The 20,093-nt window shown below is 41.3% G+C and overlaps 2 protein-coding genes across 4 annotated transcripts in view; both read right to left on the bottom strand.

The window, feature by feature from the left end:
• Positions 1-726: 726 nt before the first annotated feature.
• Positions 727-15,056, bottom strand: rnf11b (ring finger protein 11b). 2 transcript variants are annotated; one of them, XM_040053129.1, is made up of 4 exons: positions 14,280-15,056; positions 4,728-4,897; positions 2,656-2,869; positions 727-2,464 (listed from the first exon to the last, which is right to left on the bottom strand). In XM_040053129.1, exons 1-3 carry the CDS (start codon positions 14,400-14,402, stop codon positions 2,698-2,700), a joined length of 465 nt encoding a protein of 154 aa, XP_039909063.1. In that variant the 5' UTR covers positions 14,403-15,056; the 3' UTR covers positions 727-2,464; positions 2,656-2,697. The 2 variants fall into 2 exon arrangements, with proteins under 2 accessions (XP_039909063.1, XP_039909062.1); XM_040053128.1 differs by having other exon boundaries at positions 727-2,869; positions 14,280-15,029.
• Positions 15,057-15,350: 294 nt separating this feature from the next.
• Positions 15,351-20,093, bottom strand: part of ttc39a (tetratricopeptide repeat domain 39A) — a 31,032-nt gene continuing 26,289 nt past the window's right edge. For both annotated transcript variants that reach the window (XM_040053126.1, XM_040053127.1), the window contains 5 exons: positions 19,960-20,080; positions 19,138-19,249; positions 18,857-18,971; positions 18,632-18,748; positions 15,351-17,237 (listed from right to left, as the gene is read on the bottom strand). In XM_040053126.1, coding sequence (XP_039909060.1) covers positions 17,123-17,237; positions 18,632-18,748; positions 18,857-18,971; positions 19,138-19,249; positions 19,960-20,080 — 580 coding nt within the window. In that variant the 3' untranslated portion in view covers positions 15,351-17,122. The remainder of the gene's footprint in view (positions 17,238-18,631; positions 18,749-18,856; positions 18,972-19,137; positions 19,250-19,959; positions 20,081-20,093) is intronic.

Here is a 20,093-nt window from a genome sequence, read left to right as displayed (position 1 = left end):
ATGTTAGGTGAGCCTTTTTGTTCTTTTTTTTCCTTCGAGTTCGGCCATGGGTGCCATTTTTGCCCAGCCCACTTCCTATTATTAAATCATAACCTTTAACTGAAGGAAGTGAGACCCACAGTTCTATGTTGTTCTGGGGTGTTTTGTGGCCTGTCATTGCATTCTTGGCTCATGTTTGTTACGCCACTCCTGAGAGTGTTCGTCACCATTCTAGGTTTTACCCATTTGTGGATAATATACTGTGTGTGGCTAGTGAAATTGAACTCATCTTCCAAAAACAAATGCAGTTAATTACAGTTAATACATCATTAAACAAAATAGTGCAATTACTTTTTTGGATAAGGCTCAGGAGAGTTGGATAGCTTTTTTGCCCTAATAAATGCATTTTGTAATCTAATCTGAAGGATTTATGTGTGAAATGTGCAAAAAAAAAAAAAAAAAAAAAAAACTGCGACCAAGGAGGCAGTAAATACTTTTTCATGGCACTGGAGCTGCTGCCAGTGTTGAATCAGGAAACATGAACTATGGTTCCAGACCAGACTAGTGTTGGTGGAAAACGGAAGCTGAATGAGTTACGATGGCACATTTATAACCACAGTTATTGGTCAGCTGCACTTGGGTGTGATCAAGTTCATACTGAAACCAGAGGATATGTGTCATCTGCTTTTCCACTGCAAGGAGCCGCAGATCGAAACGTGCTTAAGAGCCAGGAGGAAACCAAAGAACCACGATACACACACAGTTCATTTATTAGTTTGTGACAATGTACTGGGACATTTTCTGATACACCTCCTGTAGTCTTCATTACATGACATGTACAATGTCTGACAGCTCAGCAGCAGCATTTGCAGTCTGCCTATTACCACCTGTGCTCACATTTTAGCAACAGATATCAACCCTTCACTTATGTGTAACCTAAGGCCATGGAGCTCCACCTTAATGATGGACAATTTAGAACATAAAGAGTTACGTACATGACAGTACTGTGCAAAAACTAAGCCACCGACCTGCCCACCCACCAAATTTCGCAAAACACAAAGGTCCTTGAAAAGCATTCACAGATCACAGAGATCTGTATGCAAGGGGAGCTTAAATAGCAACCATTTTCTGCAGGATTTACATTTACAGACTCACTCACATGCTAACGTTAGCTGGGGAAGGACACTATCAAAGAAAATGTTGTACTTCTTTGTGCTTTTATTGTAAACCTGGTGACTTGGGCAATGGACATTTTATAATGCGGCAAAGAAATCCTGCACAGAGGACTCAACTCGATGCCAAGAAAATGAGAATACAAATGCATAGAAACCGAACATTTTTAAACTGAAACCAAACATAACTGCATACTCCATCATTATGACCACATCACACTCTTTCACCGCCTGTTTTGGAGGACAGGAAGTTGATTTTCCAAGTACATTAAAAAAGCCCAACCTTGTCTACGTTTTAATTTTGTCTTCAGCACAAAGAACAGGGACACAATCCTTGGAATTAATTCAGTAGTTTGGTTAATTTCTATAATAAATTAAGTACTCTGCTCCCGCTCCACAGAGACAGTGGCTTTCATTACAAATAACTGCAGTGGTAAGGAGGATGCACATAAAGCAAATCAGATACTTTACATTCACATAATTACAACTGCATGTGGTCCTCTTGTCTCTGGTCTGATTAGGAAGTGCAAATGTCTCGTGTGTATTTATGGTTTGTTAACTGGTCTACTTGTGCTTTGGCCAATAATGTGACATCTCACTGAATAAGAAGTCAAGACCTTAACAACAAAACTCTACCACAGCCCATTACATCAGCACACACTGCACTTCCTTTAGTCATGTCTGTGTTGGTGGTAAACACTGGTTAACAGAGCCCTTATGCTGCCTGACAAAAACAGATTTCACAAAGTCACCGGACAGTGAATCCACCGAGCTACTGATCTCATTTTTCTCAGGAAACGTCTGTACAGAGACGACTCAAGGCCCGTCTGAGAACAGGCCTCTGGTACGTGTGCAGAATAAATCGTAAGTTAGCAGTCCAAAGTCTGATGTCCATCTCTGGCAGTCTTAAAATCACATCTCTGTTTCTGCAACAGTTCTTCTGCAGCAGTTTTGACAGAGAGGCATATGGCAGCATTTCTGAAGGATTCGGAAGTCCTCTCTCCTCCGTCCTGCAGCGTGGCGTTACAGTAATCAGGTGTGAGCAGTCCTGCAGTCTCTCTCAGGCTCATTCCAATCACCGCGCCCAAAGTTAAGGAAGAAGGTGCGTGTATCGCAAATTTAAAACCAGACCTTGATAAAGTTTCTGAACCGTAACGATGAATCCACCATCCATTGCCTTCGATGTCCCGTTACAACGCCCCTGTGCATTCCACCGCCCTCTGTCGTCTTTCCTCAGTCCTGCTTGTCCATACCACAAAAAACCCTTCATTCTTCCAGTCCTTTCCCAGATGTAATCCTGTCCAGCAGGCCAACTGAGGAAATTGTGCACACACAAATAGACAAACACTTACGTACACCCACACAGAATTCATTGTACATCTTTAACATAATCACTGCTTTTATAATCGCCATCTTACTAATCCAGGATACAGCAAAGATGGAAGTGTTGTGTGTATTTTCATTTTTATGCATAATTCATGTCCGTGTTTGTGTGAGCGTATACATGTGTTTGTGCGTGTCCGGTTTAGTCCAAAGGGGTTTTGTATCAGTTGGTCTCGTAGGAGGAAAGCAGTGCAGCATCCACAGGCTCCATGCACGAGGGGCAGGTGAAGGATCTCATCAGCCAGTCATCGATACAGTCCATGTGGTAGATGTGCATGCAGGGCAGGAACCGGATCGGGTCTCCGTAGACAAAGTCCATCATACAGATGACACACCTGCAATGGTGAACAACATTTGTCTTATTAAAAACACACTAGTCACTGATTGAACAGCACAACTACACAGGAAACAACAAAACAAGTAAAAAAACAAAAAAATACACAGACAGACCTTCAACTATGATAAATGATTACTTCTCAATTTAAAGGCACATCCCTGGAATTTGGAATAAAATAAAATGCAGAATAAATAATATGACGTTTTTGAGATAAAAAAAAATAATTATTTAATTCAAAACATTTGATCTAAAAGATTAATCTCTCAGTCAGAACATGCTATATCAGGTGGAAGCTAGCGAGCTAACTTCCTGCTAACTTCTAACCCCGTTAAATGTAATAAATCCTGTTTTCATGGATGCCTGGATGTTAAACTTCATTGTTACACCTGGTAAAGCAGCAACGCTGATCATTTTATTAAAGATGAAAGACTTTACTCAGTTTAAACTCTCAGTGATGCTGCAGTGTTCGTTTGACTTTGGGACCTGAAGTTGACAGAGCTCCAGATCCAGGTGACCGCAAGTCAAAATGCCAACCTGTCTATGTCCCGCAGCAGCCTGGATTCAGTTTGAATATTGCTATGAACTGATAATGATCGGTTTATGCCTTTTATTCACTGTAACATATAATTTTTGGGTGACGGCACAAAGAGAGGAGGACAGAGAGCAAAAGGAAACAGGTAAGAGTGGACATGTGATCAAATTCACCAAAAATGATAAAGCTGCAGCTTCTGTTTCACCCACATTCACTGATTCATTCATTCATTTGAGATAACTAAGCAGTGTGCTGTACTGTTGTCGATGCTCTTATAATAACTATTATAAGATTATATCTTTGTCATTTTCTAGTTTCTAGTCAAGTGAGGAGGATGGAGAGAGAGGATCTACTGCAGTGTCTGTTCTTAGACGCTACAATAGGTCATCCAACTGCCGTATGTTTCAGACTAAGGCACACTTAAAATCCTTTAATTTCCTCAAAAATTGACAGTGCGCCTTATGGTCCAAAAAATACGGTAATTATGTTGCTTTTGAAGGTAAAACTAATGTTTATCCAACTGAATTGAGGTTTGCAAATGTCAAAAGGGCTGATTACAGTCGCAAACAGCACACTGCATTAATATTAATTACAAGGCACTGCTGAGATTATGATTGGCAGCTGAGCCCCCCTAAAAGTTTGAAACTGGAACTGCCCCTGATAATAATTACAGGACAGTCTGGGCAATGAGAGCGCGTTCTGTCATTTTACACGTATTCTTACAATTTAAATGCTCGCGCTGACAGGCTTATTTAGTTTACTATAGCAGCATTTCTTTATCACGTAGAAAAACAGAGACATACTGTTGAAATTGCAGTTATCATATTCAGATATCTAAATGTGTAGTAAGACTTCTTTACACTGGGTGCCACTTTAACTAAGGCGACCACATGCCACACAGCTGGAGTGCAGCGGCCAGATTTGAGTCCAACCCACAACCACTTGCTGCATGACTTCCCCTCGCTCTCTCCCAGCGTTGCTGTAATTTGACTGCTGCACTAACCAATGACAGAAAAAACTCCTTTGCACAGACAGAAAGGAGAGTTTTATTTACCCAACCCACCTAAAATCAAAGTGGGCGGCTCCCCCCAAAAATATCAAGGTTTGTGCTGTACTGTAACTACACATCTCTGTATCAAAGCAATGTTTTCATGCTAATAACAAGAATTTATTATATTCTTAATTTTACTGGAATGTGCCAACATGAAGCTGTGTGGAAAACCAAGCAGTAACTCAGTGAATAAACTCCTGTTTGAAACGTATGAATTCTTGAATTCTGCAGTGAAGCAGTATTTGTGTTTGCCCACTCAGAGCTTCTACTCACTCTCTGATCTTCTTCTCGGATCCATCCCTTCCCGGGTCATACACGCCCTTTGGGAGGTGCTGGATAAGCCCGATGCGTTGAGCGATTCGGATCTGCTCCTCTTCGGTCAGCTGAGTGACCAGTCGGGTTTGGCTGGGCGTCGGATGGTAGACAGGCACATGGATTTGCTCCTGCAGGAAGAAAAGAGACAACATAAAGAGGCTTAACACTGTTGAGTAAGTCTACTTTACAAAATCTGTAACATGAAAGCTGTGGCAGGGGAAGAATTGATGAGAAACACTAAGTACAAACGTCTGAAAAATACACCTCAAAGTTGGCCTTTAAAAAAAAAAAAAGTATTGTTTGAGAGGATATCGCCACCGAATCTCTCAGCAGGCTATATCTGTGCTGGATTTACTTTAACAAAGGAAGATTTGGGCCTTCTCACTTTCAAAAAGGAAAGAAGAAAAACTCCTGATTATGGCACAAACTTATTATGTGAGCCGGGACATAAAAATAAACTCTGCCAGTACAACAACACTGATGAGGCTTATCACATAAAATCCCTCAGCTTAACAAGCAGACGGGTTCATTCACTTTAGTCCTCTACAAAAATCAAAGTACTCGAGTGCAACAATCTCACAATCCAACAAACTCTCCTAATATATAACTGTCAGTGTCGAGAAGCCGGCCCAAAATAAGACCCACATCCTCACAATATCCATCGTCAGTATCTAAAGCAGTCTATTAGGCCTGGATGTCTGGACATGCTGTAAGCTAATGATTTCAGGCAGTAGATGGTAGTGTTTCCCCACACCCATAAGCCACTGCAGCCCATACCAACATGCGATGGGAAATCTTACTGTTGTTCTAGTTCACGTCATTAAAAGTAACTTTATTTATTTAACAGTATTTCTAACTGATGCACATTTGCCTAACAAATAAGGATCCCAGCAGGAAACAAATCCTGCTGGGTTTTGAGCATTAACAGTTTTTTTTTTTTAAATGCCAATTTAAAGCAGCTCATATTTCTAGCTCAATAATTTTCTGACTCAAACATCAAAGCAGCCTCAGTCGAGAGAAGTGTGAAATGAAAAGTCTGTCATTATGTCTGGGATGGGTTTCTTTTCTTGTCTTTGGTTTTTTTAAACACTGGCCTGGAAAACCACATAAGTGAAAGATTAATGTGTCATCAAAGTAACAGCGAGTCAAAGTGAACGGGTTTCAGTATTAAAGAGTCAAAGCAAACATGAGAGGCACAATATCGTCACACCAAAGCATGCACTGTATTCTGACTGTCCTTACAGTGTAATATAATGTTATTTTCTGACAGTGATGTTACTTCATTTCCTGTTCCAGCGTCAGTCACATCAAACTACGAGCTGCACACAATCACGTTTGTGTAGATTGAGAAACCCTCAGCATACCTGAATACCTCCACAAACAGACACAACCACAGTACCATAAATTCACCATTAGAAGCTCGGAGCAGACCCGAGTTAGCCATCTGAATGTGCCGGGTTCAGAGTGACAACACTCCTGAACTCTGAGGTATCTGAAACGCAGCATAACCGTGCAGCCTTCTTACTCAGCTCTGAGTTTATCCTGACAACACAATATTTCAGAAAATATTTATATAAAGACTTTCAAGCTTTAAGCCAAACCAACCAGCCACAAAGCAAATCACGGCCAGAACAAAATGTGTTCAGGATCAAAAACTAAAACAAAACAAAAAAACCTCTGAAAATCCTTTTTATTGCTGCAGTGTTGTTAAAAACTGAACAGAAAGAGATTTTGTAGTTCATGTTGTGTGTGTATGTAAATGATAGCTTAGTTATCAGTACTGTACAGTTGTTCCTGACCTCAATCACCGCTCTACCAGTTTCTGACATTTGCATGGTAACAGCGATCTCCACCAATCAGGAATATCACTGTTTAAATTCAGGAATTGTGGGTAGTGTAGTGTCTTTCTGTCACAATGTGAATCAAACAAACCACGATTGGTATCATACAAAGCTGTGGTTTCTACAGGTTTCACAGTTTTGTCCTTCATGCTTCATGACTTTCTTAATGACATTGCCCACTGTGCTGTCTATTTCTTTTCATATGTAGTCCACCCACAGCTGGAAAGTGGACGACAACATATTCGATTAAACAGATGATGCCTGGAAAAGGCCTCTGTAAGAAGTCAAAGAAGTGTCAAAGGTATTGTAACTGTACCTTCAGGGGCGAGATTGCTTTTTTGTTTTGTGTTTAAGCATGAGAGGTGACACACAGACACACACAAGCAGTCTACTTTTTAATTTGTTTGAAATGCTATCTTTTAAAGCTAAAGAGTTTTAATGGGACAGATGGAGATGCTAGCTAGCCTCTCAGTCTCTCAGCAACATTTAACCCATGAGTCAGCATCATTTTAGCAGTCGAGGCTGTCTGTTCCTCCTCTGACAGCCATTTTTTTAGCCAACTCTAAAAGCCAGGCAGCGATAATAAAAGCTGCAGACGGGGCCTCTTGGGGAGGGGGGGGCAGCAGCTGCACTGTGTGTGTTTAGGGTCCTCAACTGTGCAATGGTCAGCAGTGTAATTGTTGTCATATGTCAGCTGGGCTGACAACTGTTTATTAAGTGACCTCAGTGGTACCAAAAGGGTGAAAGGGGAACTAATGAGGGGGGTGGACCTTGGTTCTCTCTGCCAAGCATGCTGTAGGTTGCTGAGCCAAGCACACAGCAGCTACAGCAGCGACTGTCAGCCTGCCAGGCTCAGGCTGCTAATGGTGAGCGGGAATCAAGGTGATGGTAGCAAGTAGGGGAAGCAGATGCACACAATAAGTGGAAGGTTTCCAAAAGAAATCAGCTGTGGGGGGGGGGACTATCTGCATCCTGCATCAAGCTGTAAGGGAAGCAACACCTGAAACATGAAGCGTTCGCAGTCTCTGAAATCTTAGCTCTTCTTCTGTGCCCTGCAAAGTAACAAAATCTCTGAACGAGACCTGCAGACACTTGCACACAACGCAGGGCAGCATGCACACCCGCAGCAAGAACAATAACGGGGGCCGAATGATGCGCGTTAGCATCACAGGATGTGTTTTGTGGTGCGATAACAGGACAAGACTCAAAGTGTGCCAACACCGGTAAATGACCTCATCAAAGCAGGGAGTTGATCCACCGATGCTGGCCAATGATATTATAACTAATATTAAACACATCCCCAAAAAAGAAAAAGAAAAACCTGGATGTTAATTATTATAAATGATGTCCCCATTAGTGTAAAAAAAGGGATGAAAAAGCAGTTTCTCTGCAAAAACTGCCCCAGTCAGCTTGACACGTCTGGTTTCTAAAGACAAGCACGTTCAAGGCAAAAATACTCAGCTCGAGGCTTTAACAGGTGATGTCATGTTGGCGACACCCATCTTTAAACACATAGTTTGTACCACAATTTAAAGCCCTGCATGAACATTAGTTATGTCTCTGTAATATACTAATCAAACCCCCCCGAGCCATCTGATCATCATTACTTGTAGCTCGGCTCTCAGTTTTCAGTCCGAGGAAAATGAGAACTAAACTTTTGGATGAAGTTGTGAAGAGAACAAAAGAATTTACTTGTAGCTGAGTCAGGGCTCTGTGATAAGCTCTGTGTTGGAGGCAAAGCCCACGTCTATGTCACTGACCTGCAGTACAATAACACGCTTGTCAGCGCGGTTTTCTCCACGCCCCCAATGTTTCTGTAACCATATTAGGACAAAATGTAGGTAATCAGACGCTCCTCCAGTGGGGTTTATTGCCGCCTTCCTTACAAGGCTAAAGATCAACATCATGTAAGAATGAAGTAATGTAACCCTTACCTTTGATTAAGGCCGAGGACCTAAAGTTCAGCTCATTACCATTATCTGGACACAGTTTTTCCCGTTTTCCTCGACTGCGACACATGCACACTTTTCTTAGCATGTTTGTGAATGTAGTCTGGGACATTACAATATACTTTCAAAAATAAATAAATAAATATACAATATTCTATTACATGCACCGAAATCATTCAGAAAAATACTTTTCAGTTTTCATTTCTTATTTTTTCTCGGCTCCATCACATTTGAAGGCCAATTAGAAAGTGCCACCAAAGCAATCTGGCTGAGCACACTGTGTTTAAAGCAAACTGCTGGCGAGCCCTCTCATCCCAACAGTAATGCAGCTGGTTGATAGACTGTGCTCCTCTTGTGTATCTACTACAGTGAGAGAGCATATTAAAACCTCATCAGGAGAAACTTTATGACTGGTTCTTATGCGACATGTTTCCGATCCTCTTTGACCCTCCTGTGCTGACAGACTGAAGACAGAAATATCACCTGTATTAGATTTGCAGACAGATGGGTGACAAATTAAAACCCGAGATCGTTGACATCATTTTATACAAAAAAAACACTAAAATTGATCATAACTCCAACAACAAAGAGTGAAAATTTCAAAGTCTGCAAAGTGTCTCAGCCAATAAGATTTAGCCATGAAACAAGCTGAAAGTAGAATATAGGCCAGACTAAATGTGATCAATAAAAACACTCGTCACTGCTTCTATCAGGATACTCTGGTGTTACAGCCGAGAGTGAACACACATATGCACACACCCCCCCTCTAAAACACACAGGGGTGCCTTATCTCCTGTGGTCCAGACCGAGATGAGTCAGCTCCTGTCTCGCCAGCTGCTGTCCAAATCACCACAGTCGACACACACACACCGTCTGCAATACGCCCGTCTGCACAAAAATACGCAGGCATAAGCTTACAGCTACAGCCCAATGCTAAGAACACACACTGAACTGCACCTCCCTCTCCTTTGTTTCACAGTTTATAAAAACAACTGACGCAAACACACAATGACTCGTTTTGTTTTGACAAGAATTTTAATGGTATGCTAGGCCAAGTGGCCGGCTCACAGGACTCATGTCACCTACTTAGCTTTCTAAATCCATCCATCGCCCATCTATAGCCAGTGACAGCACAGACTGCAAATTCTTACATTTGGCCTTTAAAATAATATTATACTAGGAGTATTTCCTTATCCTAAACAATCTGAAATGAGGCAAATATAAGGAAATTTAATGGGTGTGGGACAATTTATACTTTAATGTATCCTTTTCCAATACTGCTCCAAACAATTTGACTCAGTAGCGTCACTACTTCATAACTATTTCTGGTGGCAGTTGAAAGAATGAGGGAAGTATACAGGAGTTGCAGAGATGAAGAAACTCACAGCGGAAGGAGGAGGGCAAGCAAATGCATCCATCCATTTTCTGCTACTCATCCAGAGTCAGGTCACAGGGGCAGCAGCCTAGACAAAGAAACCCAGACCTCCCTCTCTCCAACCACCTCCTACAGCTCATCCGGGGGAGCACAGGGACGTTCTTAAGACACCCAAGAGACACAATTTCTGTAGCATGTCCTGGGTTCAACCTGGGGCCTCCTCCCAGAAGGAAATGCCTGGAACACCTCACCCAGGAGGCATCCTAGCCAGATGCCAGAAAGATCTCAACTGGCTCTACTCCAAGCGCTTCACAAATGACTGAACTCGTCACCTTAATTCTAAGGAAGAGGGCAGGCTCTTCCTAGAAAGCTCATTTTCACCGTTTGTATCCTCAACCTCGTTCTTCTGATCACTACCTTGCTTGTGACCATAGGTGAGGATATGGATATAGCTCATCTGCTTTGCTTTTATGTCCAGCTCTCTTCATCACAATGGACTGATACCACATCCACATCGCTGCATATGCAACCCCAATCCGTCAATCCCCCATTCCAGTCACTCGAGAACAAGACCCGAAAATACTTAAACTCCTCCACTTAGGGGACTGACTTGTCCCTGACCCAAAGTGGAGACTCCAGTCTTTTCTATCTGAGAACCATGGACTTTGAGGTGTTAACTCTCATTCCAGCCACACTCGGCAGTGAACCAGCTCCCCTGCTAGCTGGAGGCAACCACCTGATCAAGACAACAAAACCACATCGCCTACGAAAAGCAGAGGCGAGATCCTGATACACCAAAGTGTAAGCCTTCCATCACTTAGCGCTGTTCATAAATATTTTCAGTTGGATGTAATGCAGGATAAAAGTTTTTTATTTTTCACCTGTGGCCTGAGTGTCTGTGGAGAAGCAGGGACTGGTGAGCTTTGGCCTGCATGTCGTATTCTACACCCTTCTTGCAGCTGTAAATAAACGCTGATTAGTGCATCCAATAGCACTCTTCCTCTCACCTCTCAATCATGGCCCATGTCTGCCCCTCCATGAGCCTGGCTCATCCATCAGCCTCTTCATGTTAAATTTAAATTCTTCCTCCCCGCTATTGCCAAATGTTTGCTAACAAGGATCACCGGATCCCTGGATTTCTAACTATAACTTTATACACAAACACTAAATGACTGAGCATGTTTTGGATCAAAACTTACAAACAAAATCTAACTGAGTCACCTGACAAAGGTCAAGTACAAGTGACAATGTTTTTGGAATGTAATTTAAAGGAAATGTGTAACGTCCCACCAAGAGAGCTCGAGGCACTTGTGAAATTGCTAAAATAGAGTGAATTTGTTCTTGTGACATGTGGTGGGTCAACATCTTACTAAAGGTATTTGGGTTTTGTTTGTTTGTTTGTTTGTTGTTGTTGTTGTGTTTTTTTTTGGGGGGGGGGTCCATCTGTACGTGTAATGTAACAATTATAAAAATGAATCCCCCCATTCCTCTTTACAAGGATTTTGCAAAAATTAGCCACAACATTATACCCCAGAGGTAACTTGAGAGAGAGGAGTCGGAATAAAAACTAACAAAAAAAAACCCAAAATTCCCTGAAAAAGGATTATAATAGTATCTTAACCATTTCATGGTTCTCTATAGCATCTATGTGAAGTGTCCACATATGGAGTTGTGAATGTCAGATCTGTGCACTGTCTTCATAAGCCATGAAGTTATTCAACAGCCCCAAATGCAGGCTGCCACCATAGAGTCGACAGAGCCAGTTCTTTGGAAATCACTGCTGTCTGTGGATACAGAGCATTCATGATCCAATCAGTTTAACATGCAGACAACCTCACGAGGTTGTTTAGAATCGATGGGGAAACATCTGAAGACAGGTATGCACTTATAAAATGTTGCATTTGTTACAGATGTGCTTGGGCACTAATTACAGTTTCCAGGTTGGCTAAACCTCAGGCTAGGTATAACTTAAGCTACAGACAGAAACGAAGTGTTAACGAATCTTAAATTGGAGACAAATCCATTAATCATTTCCTGGTTTTCAATTTAAGGGCTTCAGTGGGCATCCTAACCAAAGTGTGCTGATTAGACTGTTATGTCTCGAGTATGGCCCACATATGAAAATGACAGAAGGCAACACAATTCAACATTTAATTACATTAGAGCCATCAACAACAGTTCCAGTGTGACAGATTGCTTTTCATCGATTAAATAAATCCTTGTCAATGCTTATTTGACAACTACACAAAAGCTTCCCTTTCTGATTCATTTTGTAGCATAAGCACAGCTATAGCTCATATTGTACTTGTTTTGGATTTCACTGTTGCCATTGCCAGCATCAAGTTTTGCACCATGACTTGCAAATCTCACCCTCTGTATGGAGGACAGACCTCCAGACAGTATCCAGAGTACACATTTGCACTCAGCAGCATGTGAAAGCTTTCACAAATGCAACAAATTAAATTTTAAATGGAGCATTTGGGAGAATTTAATACCCGTTCCACCACAAATTCCCAAAGCGTGTTGATGCCGAACAAAAAACGTGTGGTGAAGGTGCCGATTACTGTGGTCACCAAGGAGAAGCTGGCTGTTCTGAAAGAGTTCTTTATAAGGAGGCTTTAACTAGTTAGTTAACCCTCTTGAGAAACTCTGCCAGTATAAACACACTGCACGCAGACTTGCTGAACAACACTGAAAGCTTAGTGAGAGCTCTTCCAGAGGGCCCCTAGCAAAGATTGTGTGGTTTATTACAACATTCATCATCTATGATAACACAGCTGACTGCGCTGACCTAATTACACACTGGTGTATGCTGGACAGAGCTCACACAAGGACATGAACTGGGGAAAAATACTCAACCTGTCCAAATATAATATTGACCAACTCGGACACAGTGTCTAAGAAACGACAAAGCTTATAAATGAGAGGTTGAATGTGTTTGGGCCAAGTTTCCATGTCCCAATTCTGGTTGTCTGGTAGGAAGCTACTTTCCATAGCGGGAAACAGATGCTCTTCATGCAACCCCAAAAGGGAACAGGGTCTTCTCCCAGAAACAAACCAGGGATCTTTAGCTTGTTAGACAAATGTGCTAACCATTACTTTTGGGCAAAGGTAATGGTAATAGCTCCTTTGTTATTTTGTACATTCCCCTCTTTTGTTTTTAACATCTAATGTACAAAATTCATTGTAGTTCTACCAATTCATATGAACATCTATAAAAAACAAAATTTACCTAAAGTTTTCCTGATGAAGCTCAATTAGATTTTCAAATAATGCACCAATAATCAGTGTTCGTGTTTGTGTATGTATGTGTATGTGTGTGTGTGTGTATATATATATATATATATTTTTTTTTTTCACATTAATTTCAAAAACATTACTTTTCAAGATCCAGCTAGAAAGCCCTTGATGTTAATTTTTCTTTTTAAATGTTAGGACAACTTGGCAAAGTCTCTCCTTTAGGTTTTCACCCCTAGTGTGATGAAAATAAAACATGCTTGCCTGAATATAACATTACATTATGTAGCGTCCTATAACACAAGCTCTCCTCCTGTACCGACCTGATGTCACCTTTAGTTTCCCATGCTTTAGAAAAATCCTTATCTTAAATCTACAGATAAGGCACGGCTTAACCTAGTAACAGCAAACTGTCTGACAAGGCTTACATAACACATACCAGCTGTCTCTTAACATTGAACTTGCTGGTCTGTATTATAGAGAAATTACAAAGGAAAGATAAGTAACACTGTGCATCATATTTACAGTTACAGCATAGCCTGGTCTGTTTGTGGATGATCTAATTCAGGAAATAAGGTCATCATACAAAGTTGTTGCCCTGAAGGAGTTTAGTCAAAAGAAGCAGTAAAGTTATGAAAGTCACCAAGTCATAATTCTCCTACACATGGAGAACTGGGCTCTGTTTCAAGTTCACTGTTAATGTGTACCACAGGCCATGGCAGATTTATGTGCTGACTTACATGAGCCTAAATGATTTGGTTCAGAGTTTCTGAATGAGCAAGCCGTGCTGCTGTTGTATCAGTGAAGCCTGAATCAAGATATGACTTCAGGGAATTGACGGACAGAGGCAGGACCATCGGACAGAACAAAGCGGATTAGTGTCAATGCTATGAAGGGACAGGGTCACTGAGTCGTTCTGCCGCCCAAGGGTGATGTTGGATCTGTAAACAGCTGATCTTGCCTTCAAGCTGCATAAAGGCAGACGTTTTTGGGCCGAGCCCGTCACACATTATCAGACATTGTCCACGCTTCAGGTATTTCATGAATTTTGCTCATGGCAAAACATATCTACGAGCTCATTTTCCCTGAAACTGTTGGTGAAAGTTACCTGATAGGGGGGCGGTGGCTCCTGATCGGGATCAGCACCATCTCCGTAGCTGGCCCGGTCCGACTGAGATTCATGTAGCAAAGAAATGTCATCCGATGTGGGAGATTTCAGACAGTTTCCCATCTCCTCCCTCTTCAATCAAACTCTCCCCTCTGTCGTCTTCGCTTTACTAATTTCAAGGGTCACTTTCACAGACAATGGGAGAGGAGAAAAAGGCGTCGATGGGGCGTTTTTTCCATACACAGCTGATGATTCTCCTTCCCAGACGACAGGAGGGCTGCCCAGTTTAACAACAACAAAACATCGCTCGGCTAGCTGCTAGCCACACAAAGAGCTAGCCTGCTAACACCAGCTAGCATTCGAAAGGGAACATCTAATCGCTTAGCTAAAAATAAATAAATTCAGAGCTGAAACAGCGAGCTAGAATTGTGTGTTTATTGACGCATCGAAGGGAAGGAAAATTCAATACCCCTCAACGCAAATCACAACGCTAACAGCAGTTTTCCTGACGCGGACCTCTATGTCTGAAGGGGACTTTCCAGTTTGCAGACAGCAGCCGAACAACGAAAGCTGGTGATGTAGCAACACAAAGCACCGCCCCGCTGAAAAAGAACCAATGAGCTGTTACCTTCTTTGAGTAGGCTCTTTTAAGCAGCCAATCAGATTCGTGATCAAATTGCCCTTCGCTAAAAACATAAACACAGCCTTTGTGATAGCTTTGTAAGTGTATTTGTGTTATTCCTCTTGCTGACCACAAAGTAGTACTTGATCACCCACTTTTTAGTTTTTCTTGCGGCTGGATATTTAAATATTTAGAATATATTTTTTTAAAATTCTCTTTGTGTGTTTTCGATAGATTATGACGTGTTATAATAGTCCTTGTTTTCGTATCCCTGACTGCCAGAGTCTCACACTTCAACAAAATAAGATGACTTTATCTAACAGATTAGATTATATAAGGACAACAGATGTACAGTCAAGTTCTTTGTTCTGTACCTAACACCACTTCACTCTGTAAACTCTGTTTTGTTATGCTTAAATGGCTAAAAGGAAAAACCAGACAACACAAAATTGGATTTGTAGTTGCTTTTCATCATGTTAAATTACAACGGAAACATTCAGTATGTACAGGAATGTCATTCCGTAATTTTGGTAGCCATGCCCAGTAAAATATGCAGATAATGCCACTACATTAGTTAGAATTTGACTGCAGTTGTAAACCCAAAGAGCAAAAAAATGAAAATAATGTTATTTGAAAGTAAAACATGAGTGGTTTTGGGAAATTTCTGGAGAGCAGCTGCTGTTAGAACAATAAGAATGCATTTCCTTCACCATTAGAAAAAAAGAACTTCAAGCCATCTTAAATCCTAAACCGAACTCTAATCATGAATAAAACAACAGTGCTCTACTGCTCTAATTCCAACACTTGAGACAACATGTGAGTTCAGGTTTATTACTCACTATTGCAAGTACGCAACCTTTCCAATAACCTAACCACCAACCATGTTAGAGGTGACCCCTATTTATCCATAACCAGATTACTATATACAGGAAGTGATTACAACATCCAAGTGCTTCAATAGATGTTTCTGGGCAAGCATGTAATATACAAGAGCAGCAGAAGATGATCCTGAAGCAGGAAGACTGTGGTGGTTGCGATGCTTCTGAGCTCCTTCACCTACTAAAGATGCAGCAGGCGGACAAGCACGCAGCACTTTGCCGCTCGCCGTGAAAGGCCCATTTGTTCGAGCTCAAGTACTGCTGGAGGCCGTCCCACACACCAGGAGGAGAAAAGAAGGGAGTCTGCCTTTCTAAAAGACACATTCATCTGTCCTCTTAAAACGGGACAATTTGTGTAAAAGGTGCCATTTACAGTATATAAATGTCTTAGAGGAAGTCTTAGAGGCATTTTTTTTCTTTTACTCTGGAGAGGTTGCATATCTGGCTGACTTCCAAAGCTCTGTGCAAAAAGCCATAAAATGCAACTATAAATAAAACAAGATTTTAGATTTGATCATCTCTTCAAAGGGAAACTCGGAGAGAGCTATCTCACAAAATACATGTGTGTCTACCACTGATGTAATATGTTTCAGAAAAAGGGGAAAAAGGAAAATGCGCAATAAAACACTCTCTCTCTGACAAACAGAATAAACCAAAGTTTAGTGTAAAAATTTAAACAACATATCATTTTTGATTATATTGCTGATCAGTAACCAATTACAAGGAATCTCCTAGTTCTCAGGGACTTAACAAAACATCACTGTGTGTCATTTTTATTTTTAAATAATCGCTCATTTATATTCTACACAAAAAAAATGGGAAACTCTGCAGCAGCCAGATCAAATGACTTGGAGAAGCTAGTGTCAGTCATTTCTGTAAAGGTTGTTTGGTACTCTGGCTCCATCAAATCGCAGACTCAGTACCCTGCACTGGGAATGTTCTACCCTCGGGGTATTAGCAGAGGCAACTTAGAATATACACCAAATAAATCTGATTGTGTTTTGTACTCCAGTGCACCACTTACAGGTGGCCACAGTGCTAGACAGACGACCCCGCTAGAAGCAATGTTTCATAAATATAGGCACATTTCATAATTAGTCTCCATTTTAAATCAGAAGGAAGTAAAGTTCATGAGGATATATCTCTGGAAGAGGGCAAATCCACCGAAGCCAGTCAGAGCTGCGGTTGCTTGGCACACATGAGGAAAAGCCTCTTCCCCTAGCCTCTTGATGAAAACTAACAAATTATTCCCTAATAATCAGGTCTGTCCTGGTCTGTGTGTTGGCATGATGAGACTGTAGGAGACAAATGCTGTCTTTCCTTAGTGTGCCGTCCTCTGTTTGTTATGGGCTGGAGGGCACATGGATACCGTTCTCCCCGCTGCCTTTGGCCTTGTGCAAAGCAGCCTGTATACGAAAGTGTGTCCGTGATTCCATCGAGTAGTTTTTGTAATTTTGCCTGAAACAGAAAAAAAAGAAGATCAAGAAAGTTCAACCTCAACCCCAGAAATCCAAAGTTTATAGCAAAGTCGAGTAAACTTTATCTCGTATTCTAAAACACTCAAAACTGAGTGAAACCATGAAGATGAATGGAAGACGTATTTCAAAACATCAAAAGTGGAGATTCTTAATGAAAGGTTTCATGTGTACAGTCATGTAAAAATGAACATTTTGGCTGGACTCTACGTAGTCATATAGATGACTACATGTTCCTAATCAAACAGATTAATTGATCATCAGCAAGTGTGACCTGGAGCATTCAAGTGTCTCATGGAAAAGCCCAGGAAAAGCACCCCAAAGTCAGACAATGCAATGCTGAGAGAGTCTCAGCATGTTTGTGACAAAGTTCATCACAGTACAATTAAAGATTGAAGAAGTATGGTTTGTTTGGAAGAATTGCCAGGAGGTAGAGCGTAGCAGCACGATTTAGGTTTGTGGTCTGAATAAATTACAAGGATATCCTTTGGACAAAACAAGACCATACACAGCATATCAGCACACCCCATATTAACTGTCAAGCACGGTGGTGGAGGCCAGGGGTGATGATTTAAGCTCGTTTTGCAATGGGGAGTCATCTTCAACTTCACACAATAAAGGTAATTATGGAGGCTCCACAGGCTTCTGTGCTGGGATCAGTATTAATTCCATTTACATTATACATGCTTCCCTTAGTCCTTATTATTAGAAGGCATTACACATTTTCATTGCTATGCAGATGATACCCAGCGTTACCTATCCATGAAGCCAGATGACACACAACAGTTAGTTAAAGTGCAGGCATGCCTTAAAAACATAAAGGTTTGGGTGACCTCTAATTGCCCGCTTTCAAATTCAGATAAAACAACGTTTTTTGCACTTGGGCATAAATCTCAGAAATATGGTGTTTAAACTCTGGATAGCATCACCTGGTCCTCCCGTAACACTGCGATGAATGTTGGAGTCGTTTTTGACCAGCCTACGTCCTTCAACATCCATATTAAACAAATAAACAGGAAAGCGTTCAGCTTTCAGGCGTCTTCTGTGAAATCAGCTCCAGTTTGGATTTGGGGAACAGACACCTTCTTTACTTTGAGACCACGCTTAAAACGTTCCTTTTTGATAAAGCTTATTTTTAGGACTGAATCGGGTGACCCTGAACCTTCCCTTAGTTACGCTGCCATTCAATTCAGTTATTGGTGCTACCAGCTAATGAATCATGGAGTATACTGTGAAAAGCGTTCTTTTTCACATGACTGCATAATGTACTGTTAACACTTGATTACACTACAACAAGAATGTGGGAGAGTATCTGATTCATACATATTCTATTAAGTACAGATGACTTAAATATGCTTTGCTGGTTCAAAGACTTACTTTGCTGTTTCTAGCAGTTTGATAGCGTCATCTTTTCTGCCTTGCTGCAGACACAGCAGGCCGTGTTCCAGCAGGGCATTGGGGACCAGGTAGTGGTCATACTTGATCTGAGTTTCACTGAAGACGAGAACAAAAATCAAACGTCAACCTGTTTTCACCAGAACACAACTGAAAGACTGAATCAGACGACTCTGTAACTGAAGCACTTTGAGGAAAGGCTCTTACTTGCAGAGGACGAGGGTAAAGTAGTGCTCTGCCTCCTCGTGGTGACCCAAGTGTTTGAGACACAGTCCCTTCAGGAGGCTCAGCAAACACTGATCATCTATGGAGAACTCCGTTCCTAAAAGTCGGCAGCAAACAGAAGACAGACTGGGTCATTCTGAACAAACAATCTCAATTATATCTACATCAACACCCGTCTCTAATATGTTTGGATTAATTTCTGTAATATAGCATTTATTTCAATCAGAATTATCTTTGTAAATGTGCTTAATGGATTTACATACTTGGTAGACTTTCAAGTTGAGCCTGTGCCTCATCCAGTGTTTTCAGCATGCCTTCAGTTAAGTCTTTGTGTTTGCCAATGACTGTATAACCGTTCCAGATGTACATCATCTCCTAGAAGACAGACAAACACATGCACAAATCATGCACGGGCAACAATCAATAATAATCTTTTACTACAGGTCGACAAAAAAAGCATTTTCTCTGCAGTGACACTCGGGATAATCACCTTTAGCACTATGGGCACAGATGTGCAAACTGCTGTGGCATTTGACAGGTTCAGCCATTCAAAACAGATCCATGCTACCTTAACTGTGCAATGTGCCCCACTGGTGAAATAACAACCCTCGGTTACCTCTTTGCTAATGCTGCTATGGTCAGTCACTAGTTTCAGTGCTTATTTGACACGGCGTAATGTTTATTTAGTAAATTATGATCCTATTTAGGGTAGAATAGATGACACAGCAGGTTGATTTAGGGAGCGACTAACTTCTGATTCATACGTCACTACTTGTATGAATGTGCAGTCTCAGTCAGGTCAAGCAAATATGAAAACAACCAAAATTACAAAGTTGAGGTTTCAAAATTATAGTTCACAAGTTCACCTATTATATAAAGTCTGTGGGTAGAATAGCACAGCTGTCTGAGCTATGAGTCACACATATAAACTGTCCATTCTGATTGGCTGAACCAGTGCATTCACGTTTTACAGGGCTGCACCGCAGGGTAAATAGGAGGCAAATGTCAAGTAAAGTCTTTGGCTTTACTTTAATTTAATTTATGTTTACTGGGCAACATGCAAGATGGCGTCATCCAGTGCTCACCAGCGGAGGAGCAGGAAGAGGTACGGGATTTTCTGCCAGGTAGCGGCGGGCTTTCCTGATAGCAAACTTCTCCGTTGGCAAAGACTTTCCTGCTATTTTCTGCTTGAGCCCTGGGACCTGCCTGAAATATGAGA

Source organism: Simochromis diagramma, unplaced genomic scaffold (assembly GCF_900408965.1).
Source record: "Simochromis diagramma unplaced genomic scaffold, fSimDia1.1 OVJJ01000419.1, whole genome shotgun sequence".
NCBI classification, from domain to species: domain Eukaryota; kingdom Metazoa; phylum Chordata; class Actinopteri; order Cichliformes; family Cichlidae; genus Simochromis; species Simochromis diagramma.
The sequence above is the reverse complement of the archived record's forward strand: the minus strand, read 5'-3'. Positions and strand labels throughout refer to the sequence as shown.